The 10,780-nt window shown below is 43.6% G+C and overlaps 1 protein-coding gene across 1 annotated transcript; it reads right to left on the minus strand.

Moving 5' to 3' along the window:
* Positions 1–7,644: 7,644 nt before the first annotated feature.
* On the minus strand, positions 7,645–10,370 carry RPL37 (ribosomal protein L37). The gene is made up of 4 exons (XM_069002081.1): positions 10,223–10,370; positions 9,435–9,570; positions 9,024–9,108; positions 7,645–7,756 (listed from the first exon to the last, which is right to left on the minus strand). Exons 1-4 carry the CDS (start codon positions 10,223–10,225, stop codon positions 7,687–7,689), a joined length of 294 nt encoding a protein of 97 aa, XP_068858182.1. The 5' UTR covers positions 10,226–10,370; the 3' UTR covers positions 7,645–7,686.
* Between the last annotated feature and the right edge of the window lie 410 nt (positions 10,371–10,780).

Consider the following 10,780-nt stretch of genomic DNA (forward strand, 5'->3'; position numbering starts at 1 on the left):
AAATGTGTCCAAACTGAGCCCTTGTAGTGTATAAATCACATATAAAAAGTGATTGTCAAATGTTTCTAGGTGAGCTGTGTCAGCTCAGCAGCCTTTAACTCAGCAGCTTTACTTAAGTTATTAGCACTGTCATTTGTGGTTTCCTTTCTCAGGAACGTTGCCACATCCTCACCAGTGCCAATTTCTGTCAGGAAACATTGTTCTTCACATCCTCAGGATGTTTTAACTTTGAATTGTTGAGTCAGGCTGGTCTCAGCATTCTTCAACACCAAAAGGCAGCATGACCCCCCTCCTCCATCCACCTCCAGTAACTTTTGCAAACAGGACCAAGTTTGAGCTGTTTTGCTCCACTTAGAGCATCCTGCTACACTGCATTAGTAACATTACACTACATTACAATCGAATTGGACAAGTTTTGAAGTGTAATTATAAAAATTATTTGGCCTGGTGTTAGATCTTTCGCTCTAAAAATCTTGTACATCACAAGTAGGAAACACACACCAGTCAGAATACACAAACTAGCATAGCTCATGATCTGAGATTTAAGGGAAAAATATTTATTGTCAGGCTATCAAATTTCAGGGTGGGATTGGAGAGTAACATCAGGAAAAGAAAAAATGGCAAGGTCTCTTTGAAGTGATGCAAAAAGCATTTCTTTAACCTTTTGGAAACATTATTTGCAGTATTGAAAATTTATATTGAATATTGAAAATTTATATTGAAAAATTTATATTGAAAATTTATATTGAATTTATATTGAATATTGGGAAAAAAATAATGGATTAGGCCATAGCTACCTAAAGAGGGAAAAATTGTATTTGGAATGTCTGTAGAGCTCATCAGTATCTTGATATAAAATGATTAAAAGCTGTTTTTGGCTTTAACTCAAGCTGTTATCCTGATCATGACAACACAATGAGAATTCAAAAAGTTCTACAGGTCTCTACTAGAAAATCGTATCATTTCATGAATTATTAAGTAATCTCTTAATCTGTTAGATACCAGAGTGTTATAAACAAAGCTTGGACTTTTTTTGGGTGGAATAAAAGTCTGCTCATTTATTAAAAAGAAAACCAGGAGCAGAGACTCGAGGTAAGCCCAAGTCCCACTCGACAACCCAGAAAAACAAACAGTGCAACGCACAGACTCTTCACTTTGACTCAGGTTCCTCAGGAAGACGATGGGGGGCTGAGCCCCAGAGCAGTTCTTATAGTCTCTTTTGATGTTGCGATTGGTGCAGCTCAGATCCTCCCTCTGATGGCTCATTGCTAGGGTCCTCATTGGTGTTCAATTCTGTCAGTCTCTGGGGCGTAGAGTGATTGGTTGGCCCCTTGACCAATAATCCCTCGGAGTGTTTACATCATGATTATTAGGTTATTTTAAGAACATTCTAGAACATTCTCCTCCTTTCTATAGACCCACTACTTTCCCCCATTGGTGTCCCCATGTAGTAGGTACATGGCAACATTTACACCCGTACAATAGCAATAACAGTTAACTCATTAACTACATAGCCCCACTCCTCTTACAAGCAACTTTTAACTTCTTCTCAACCAAAAAAAAAAAGAACTTTTTAACCATTTATTACAAGAGCATTTTAGAAAATGAAAATAAATGAGCTGTTGAAGTCAGATGGGAACTAGACTATAGAAGCCATTCATTACTTTTATATTTCCAGCCAAAACTGAGTAATACCAAAATAGTTGGTCCATTTGTATAGCAACTTTTATGCGTATATCACTGCATTCAGTTTTACTCGAAGCTCTTTGTCACACCTTGAGCATCAAGTTGCTTAAAAAAAAAAAAAGCATAGAACTTACAATAGGTAGTCTCCCAGGCTGAGCCAAATCAAGCATAATCTAGGCCAAGCCTTATAGTAAGAACGCAATGGATTAATAGTTTAATATTTGATGCTTATGTACAAGACATATGAGTCTACACATCTACTTGAACTTTATTCAGCATGAAAGGTAATGATAAACACTTTACTAATCAGCAACAATGCTTCCTCCCTCTTCTTTTGCATGTAAGAGTCATTGTCAGGTTTTTGTGTGCTAGCTCAAGGAGAGCGCGGAGGTCCAGCCGCAGCCGGCTGCACTGCGGCAGGCACAGACACACACAGCAGCGCCGGCAGGCGAGGGTGCGCTCCTCACCCGAGGGGGCTGTCCCTGGACAGGGTGGGAAGGCACGCAGGCAGAGGCAGAAAAGAAAAGAGAGAGGGGACTCTCCGTGTAATTCTGCACAGAAGGTTTACTGAGGTGAGACAGTGGGGGCATGAGACGGAGAGCCAAGGATCTGAAAAGTGTCCAGTGATTTTATAGTGGGGAGCAGAAAGGCGGGGATAAGGGATACGGCAAATGGGATAATTGACAGGAGGCAGGGTTATGTGCAAGGGAACCAATGGAAATAACACAAAGGAGGGATTTAGGGAAGGAACCAATGGGGCATCGAGGAACAAAGAACTTTCTAGAACTGATACATATTAAACTTGGGAAATGAATATACACCACCTCATACACAAAGCAAGGAGGGAAAAACATTTAACCAGTCAGGGGAAAACATGGAAACAGCAGAACAAAGGAATCATGGGTTCTCACCATGACTGCAAAGTTACGTGCTAAACTTGGGTTGCTGACTACCACAGCTGGTTGTCTGAGTTCTTCTCATGAGACAGAGAAGCTGGAGTCACCAGCACTGCTGCAAGTCATATTAGAAGATTGAGCATTTTTTTTGGCCCGCAGTGCAACATGGAGTAATGTGTTATATGGGGGAGGGGTGCAGGTCGTCCTGTCAGAGTAGCTGCAGGAACAAGACATAGCAGAGGAATAACTCCATGAGTCTTTCAAGCTGACTTGCGTTCTGATAACCTTTCCATTACATCATTTGTCTTGAAAAGCCCATGCACTACTTTAAAACCACTTTTTCTCTTTGTTTATTCACACTGGGCATGCCTCTACTTTTAAGACAGAATTTTAAAACAAAAAATGAACTCAAAGCTGACTTAAAAATTTCTATCAGTTATCTCCATAATCTTATTTTGAGACAGAAAATTGCTGTTAAATTCCCCTTGTAGAGTTTATTTCTTTTAAATGTAAATTGTTTCTATATTTTCAATAATTTATGCCCATATGTGGGAAGACTCAGGGCACCCTGCTGTAAATAGAGCTGCTGTTCTGTGGAAACACCCCCAGCCTGGTGTTACCCGGGGTGTTACAAGTGCCACCTGTATGGAGCCCCAGCGTGCATGCCCTTTGTGACACACAGGGAGCCAGTGCTGTGGTTCAGGGACACAGCAAGGCTTTCCTAACTCATCTGCCCAGATACTGCAATGCCATCAGGCCACTGTACAGTTCAGGACCAGCAAGGGGACCAGAAGTAGTAATGGATCTCATTATTAGACGGTATAAGAAAACAAAGGATTGAAGACAAAAGGAAAAACATTCTCAGGTTTACTAACAATATTAAAGGAGGAATGTTAATTTGGGTTGTTTCTGCTAGCTGGCATTAAGACTTCCTTGGCATCATTGGAGCAATTTGCAAATAGGCACCCACTTCTCGCTCTTTTTGATTTCTCACTCCACATTACCGCTGAATGTACAGCATGTTTCTTCTGCAAGCACCAGGTACTATTTCCACTTTCCCTCTCCTCCCCCTAAAAGCATATGTTTTGCCCAGCTCCAGGCTTGTATCTCTTCTGCTGTTTCTAGCTTCTAAGGTGAAGACACTGCAGAAATCCCAGAATCACAGAATGGTTTGGGTTGGAAGGCACCTGTAAATATCCTCTAATCCAACCCACCCTGCAACTCAGAGCACAGTCCAATCTCTCCTGAAACACTCTCAGGGTCTGGACATCTTACAGCTTCTCTGGGCATCCTGTTCCATTATCTCAGCAGCCTCATTGTAAAAAATTTCTTCCTTTTACATAGCCTGAATCTACTCTCCTCCAGTTTAAAACCATTACCCCTTGTCCTATCACTGCAGGCCCTACTAACAGGTCTGTCCTCATCTTTCTTCCAAGTCTCCTACAAGTATTGAATGGCTTCTTGGGAGCCTTCTGTTTTCCAGGCTGGACAATCCCAACTCTCTGGGTTCATAGGAGAAGTGCTGCAGCCCTCTGATCTTCTTTGTGGCCCTTCTCAGGACATGGTCCAACAGAACCATGTCTTTCCTGTTCTGGGGATCCCAAAGCTGGACGCAGTGCTTTGGGTGAAGTCTCTCTGTAGAGGGAAGAACAGAGGGCAGAATCACCTCCCTTGACCTGCTGGCCATGCTGCTCTGGATGCAGCCCTGGTTGTGGTTGGCTTTCTGGTTTCCAGGCTGCAAGTGCACATTGCTGGCTCATGTCCAGCTTTTCAAGAGCCATTACCTTCAACCCTCTGTTGTAGAGCCTTTGTCAGTCCCTTCATCTCTCAGCTGGGATTTGCCTTGACCCAGTGCAGGACCTTACACTTGACCTTGCCAAGCATCTTTAAACTCACATGAACCCACTTGATCTTGTCCATGTCCTTCTGGATGGCATTCTGTCCCTTGGACATGTCAACTGCACCACTCAGGTGTCACCTGCAAATTCTCTGAGGGTGCACTCAATGCTACTACGTCACTGATGTCATGTTGATTGTGGGGGAAGTAACACTTTGACCTTCCCTTTTATGGCTCACATGCCTACAGAAGCCCTTCCTCTTCCTTGTGTCCTTTGCCAGGTTCAGCTTTAGCCACATCTTGGCCTTCCCAACCCTATCCTGTCACAACTGAGCAATGTCCCCATGCTCTTTCCAGGATACCTCTTCCTGCTTCCCTGCCTGTGTATTTCGTTCTTGTCCTTCAGCTTGGTGAGCAGGTCTTGACTCAGCCATGCTGTTGCCTTTCCTTTCCTGGTTTCTTACAGATGGGAATTGAGAGCTCTTGCACTCTGTGGAATGCACATTTTAAGATCTGCCAGCTCTGTTCCATTCCCACTCTGAGGGCAATGGGTCCCATTGACTAGCTCCTTCAATCTGAGAATTGCTGAACTCTGAGAGGTGTTCCTCCTACAGGGAGATGCTCATGCAGCCTGCTGTTGTGAGAGGGAGCTCAAAGGACCTCACTTAGGACCACTGTTTATAGGGTCGCAAGATGACTGACTTCAGTCCTCAGCCAGTATCCATCGTGGCCGCAATCCAAGACAGTAATTACTGGAAATTTTCAAAAGTCCATAACCATAATACTGTCCCATTTAGGCTGTTCCAGGCAAGTAACGTTCCTAGGCTGTCAGGGGATGACTTCCTATCTCTGTCGCCCTCCTTGGTTAGGCAACAAAGGTCCTGGTATGGACAGTCTTTCCAAAAAGTTCAAGGGCAGTTTCAGTGGGGGAGAGGAGGCAGGGGGAGGTGTTTGGGGAGGTAATACCTCACCACCCAAGGATCTTTTACCAAAGGCAATCAATCTTTCACCACCAGTCACTTCAACACCTCTCTGCCTTTAAGAAAAACTTCCCTCAGATACACTTCTGTCTAAAAAGTGAGACTCGTACACTGAACTATATGAAATGTAATTTCTCATGTAATTTGGACTACATCATCTAACTGTGATGTATCTATCAGACTGAAGGATGCAAAAATCACACATTACAGACTGGGTATGACAATACTTCTGTACACTTAAAGGGGCTGACCTAAACTGCCAGTGAGCATTATGCAGAGGTACAATTGATAACCCTTGAGTTAAAATGCTTAATCAAGATCTCAACAAAAGATTATGTACTTATCAACCACCAAGGCAGCTGTTGTCATTATTGAAAGCAGCCTAGCTTTCAATACTTAACAACACACTGCAAAGAACAGAAGTGCATCAAAATCTATCTCCTGTACAGTGCAAATATAACTGACACATGAATTACACAATCTTTTCTGAACAGGTCTAAAAAACCACAAAAAACTGATTTCATGCCCCTCACCAAGAATTTTAAAACAATTGAAAATGCAATGGCTGTGAAAATTCTTGCCCATAATATTAATTCCTGCTGCAGGTAAAATTCCTCCTGAAATAAAGGGTTTCAGTTACTCCAAGTCATTGAAAGTTTCAATCACTGCTACCATGATGCGTTGCGTATTATACAAATGTTCATTTTTCAGGAGCAGAATTCACGATAAGCTAATAGGTGACAGCAGGAAGTGGCTAAGCACTTGCCCTTGCAGTATTTTATGATGTTTGCAGGCCAAACAGGCTGTTCAGAACAAAATCCCACACTACAGAAAGATCACCTCAGACTTGGCAAGCAGAGGCTTTCACTCCCACCCATAGTCAGAATACCGGCCATATCACAGTCCAACTGTACCACTGCTCAAAAAGCCCTTCCTTAGAATCCTGCTGACCTGTTTTTACAATGGTCTGGAGTTTATTCTCAAAGAATAAGGACACATTTATGATTGCTTCCTTCTACATCCAATTGTTTCCCAAACCACCAAAAAACACATTTCAGGGACACTCCTTAGCCCTGGAAATATATGGCCAGTAGTGTGCACAGTGTATTTTCAGAGCATCAGTACCACTTAACATTCCAATGTTCTCAAATGGACCAGTTGAAACTAGTGACTACAGTCTGTTATATGCTAGAGAACAGCAGCAAATGACTTCTCTTTTAGTTTAGAAACAGCCCAAGTTGATACAATGAAGTATCCAAAAGCTCTAACTCTGCTTCATTTAAAATGTAAGAAAGTGCAGTTGGGCACTCCAATTTCATACCTGAAAATGTCTTCTGTGATTTTGCAAAAGGTGATACATTAACTGCTGATCATTCAGAAGCAGTATGGTGCTTCTGGTAGTTCATGACAAAACTAAAGAGCAGTAGGAACAGCCTCAGAAGCTTAAAGCACTGTAAGTTTGTCAGTTTCTAGTTTTGTCTCTGCAAAGCACCTTCAAGTCCTCTAAACCCTCACAGTGATTACTGTGATTGCCCAACTTTCATAGCACCATCTTATGATCACTTTCTTAAAAGTGTTTGAATGCCAGTAACGCACAAGGTAGGTACAAATTCATAAGGCATCAATCTGTAATTTTTATGTAACTTCAAGTGATTTACTACTGTCTGGTATTACACACCCAGCAGAGTTCATTCAGATGTGTGTCAGCTTTCTACACCAACCCCATCAGGCCACTCAGGCAATTTTGTCCCACCTACAGCAAGTCTCCAACCCCTCTGTACTTGCAGTACACATGCTCCAACCTTCAGACTTTCTTTTTGCCCAGAAAGCAATGACCCACACAGTTAGGTAGTATCTTTGCAGGCTTTTCAGTAGCCCAGAGCAGCGAAAAATGAACAGTACTGGAAATCCCTCTTTCACTAACACCTTCCAAGACAGCTACAATCTTTAAAAAAATTTCTGGCTTTCTGTGCTAGGGCATACTGAGATTCAGAGGCACAGAGGGCAAATCCATAGTACCAATATTCCACTTCTCTGGCAGGGGAGTTGAGTAATACATACAAGCCTTTTTTTCAGTTCAGTGCAGAGATTATGGTCCTTTTCAAGAGAAAAGTACTATTAAATGGAAAGTCAATTAAAGGATTGTTTGAAATTAACCAGTTCAGAATTTGTGTTTTTAAGTATTTATGTATTTTCAGGAACACTACATTTCAATGAAATAAAGTATGTAAAAAAAGGTGACAGATTTTCTGGATAAGACCATTTATTTTAGCGAATAGATGAGTCTTTAAGATGAACTGGAGGCTGCAACAGCTGCTCTCTTGGGCTTCGGTGTGGTTCCCTCACGGAATCCATTCCTGCAAGTAGAAATATAGTTACCACTTTTCAGAGAGTTGACTTGTGCTCCAGGTTATTTTATTCTGTTTTAGATGAAGCTCACTAGCTTTTTTCAATTTATCTCAGAAATGCACTGAAATCACTACAGAAATCACACATTTACATCTTTTTACAAAGAAACACATTATTAACAATTGTCTTGAATAAGCAGTATGGTTTTCACTCTTCTGCTGAAGTAAATTTGACTTCTTGGAACGGGAAGATTTCATTACCTGAGTAAACACTGCAAGACTACACCAAATACAGCACACCTGCTGAAAGCAGATCTTAGTTCATGTTTTTTCTAAGCAATCAGACTAAAGAGATCCTGTTTATGAAGTCTAAGTCTATTTCTTACAGAAATCCTCTCTGCCTCCAACCACTCTTCAGCCCCAAGCTTGCTTTTGGATACCAACATTTCTACTTGAGCAACACTCAGTGGAAAGCAATCTACAGATGCACCCTGGAAGGTGTTTTACAGCTGCCACTGGAGAAGAATGAACTAACCAAAACAAATTAATTGATCCCTCAACCACACCCAAGACTGATACTTAAAATCTCCTACCTTTTGCTAATAAAGCCAATCTACATTTTTATGACAACACTCCTGAATTACGTGGTATTTTTCATACAGCTTCTTTGTGTAGTAGACCAGAAGCTACCGAGTTCCATGGGAGTCATACAAAATGAGTGTAACCTTACAACACCCTAACCACTACCTCCTAAGTACAACTCAAAAGCTTTCTAACAAGTCTTAAACCTGCAACTCAGGATCTGATGTAATACCTGCTTAATTCTAACTGAACTCTTAAGAGAGGGACCAGAAGTTATTCCCATTCTGAACTTTTTTCTGAGTAAGCAAATGGGGACTGGAGTGCATTTTATCTCTATGAAACTCCTCACTTCAGTGTAATCATCTATTTAACTGAATCACAAATAGAGGCAATACCACAAAAAACATTTTTAGATGTGGGCATCTTATTACAATAACCTCTGTGTTCTGTACTACCTTTATTTAGTAGAAACATCAGAACACTTTATACACCCTTTGTCTTACCAGTAGGGATTTTTTCATCCTCAAAGGAATATGCAGCCAACTATACAAAGTATCACTTATTTCATGATGTATTTCAGAAGATTAAGTGGTACTAAAAAAGTTGAAATGTTAACTTTGAATGGCAAATTTTATCATTAAGTAGTGTCTATGCAGGATTTCACACCCTGCTAGCCTGTAATAAAATGTTATACCTGAATCGACGGTAGACCTTTTTCAGGTGCCTCATGCGACCAGTACCAGTGGTGTTGCGTCGTTTAGCCTTGGCACTCCAGTTATCTAAAATATACGGGCTACTGTTACTCATCTGAGCCAAATATTTTAAGTTGCATGTTACATTTGTATGTATTTTGGTACAATTAATGGTACAATTATTCAAGCCAACAAAAGAAGAAAAATTAACTATAATGTCAGTTTCTATGCAGTAATACTGCATATTACCTAACATATAGTTTAATCACCATTAATTTAAACAAAGCTCCAAAATGCAAAATGATAAAACTGCAAAATGACACAGCATTCCTCGACTGGAAAAGAAGTCAAACTGCTGAAATAAAAGAAACACTTTTTTTTAAACTAAAGTCAGTTAAAAGTTTGCTACTTACACTTTCTCTTACGCTTAGCAGGATAACCACATTTCCCACAGGTCGATTTTTGCAGATGGTACGCCTTGGACCCACATCGACGACACAGGGTGTGTGTCTTATTTCGTCGCTTACCAAACGACGATGTACCCTTCGTCTGAAAAGCATTTCAAGATATAGAACGTTAGAAATATCTAACAATAACTAACACTTCGAAGTCACAAAACTAAAAGAAGAAGCCCTAAAAACCAATTGCAAACCGAATCGTATAAACACGCCAGAGGCACATTTAACTCTGACGCTCAGTTTCAACTACACGTAGCGTCCATTTTCAGGACTCATTGACGCCACTCCTTATGTGCCCCCGCCCCCGCGCTGAACTAAAACGGAGCCACGGCGCGTTTTGTCGGCTCTCCTTTCCTTCCCCACACCCATCACCCTCAAGCAGCAAACTGCTCTCTCCTGACGAAAAGTGACTCGCTTCACACACAGCAGCCGCACACTCACCCTTGGCGACCGAACCCTCTCTTGCTACGTTACCGCCCAGCTGCTCGGCCACGGCGGCAGCAGGTACGAAGCAGGAGTCTCCGGAGCGCCCAGGGCCCCGCGCCGCACCACGGCCTCCCCGCCCGGCCCGGCGCGGCAGCCGCTCCCACCGCCGGCCCCAGCCCCGCCGCCAAGCCCGGCCGCGGTACAGCGCGGGGCCTCCTCCCCGCGGCCCGGCCGAGCCCCGCGGCGCCCCCGGCCCGGCGCGGCGGCGGATGGCGGCGGATGGCGGCGGATGCCCCGCGAGCGAGCCCGACACTCACCATCTTCCCCGGCCGCCAGCACCAAAGAGGCCGCGCCCCGCCCCGCTTCCGCCGCGGCCCCGCGAGCGCTTCCGGGGGCGGCCGCTCGGGCGGGCGCGGGCCCGGGCCGTGTGTGAGGGGGCGCTCGGCGGACACTGAGCGCCGCCCGGGCACCGCCCGCAGCCCCGCGCAGCGCTCGGCGCCCCGGGGCTGCCGCTCTGCCCCAGCGCCCGCGCGGCCCCGCGGGTGCCTCAGCTCCTGACCCTGCTCCCACCGACAGTCGAAGTTACTTTGATAGAATCACAGAATCGTGAACTTTGGATGAGATCTACTAGACCATCCAGTCCACCCGTCCGCCCAGCAGTACCCCTGTAACCCCTGAACCACATCACCCATTGTCATACCCAGACGCCTGTTGAACACCTCCAGGGTAGCGAGTCCACCACTTTCCGGGTAACCAATTTCTGACCACTCGAACAGTGACAAAATTTTTAATGTGAATGTCCCATCTCTCAGTTTAAAGCCATTTTCTGTTGTCTTCTCTGTAGGCACAGTAGAAGAGACTGGACCCCACCTCAC

Source organism: Aphelocoma coerulescens, assembly GCF_041296385.1.
Source record: "Aphelocoma coerulescens isolate FSJ_1873_10779 chromosome Z unlocalized genomic scaffold, UR_Acoe_1.0 ChrZ, whole genome shotgun sequence".
NCBI classification, from domain to species: Eukaryota; Metazoa; Chordata; class Aves; order Passeriformes; family Corvidae; genus Aphelocoma; species Aphelocoma coerulescens.

Bases quoted from the DNA above. Each gene is read 5' to 3' on its own strand.
- RPL37 (XM_069002081.1), bottom strand. The intron at 9,109-9,434 runs GTAAGTAGCAAA...CGTATATTTTAG, and splicing joins TGCTAAGCGTAAGAGAAAGT to ATAACTGGAGTGCCAAGGCT. The intron at 7,757-9,023 runs GTATAACATTTT...TTCTACTTGCAG, and splicing joins AAGGTCTACCGTCGATTCAG to GAATGGATTCCGTGAGGGAA.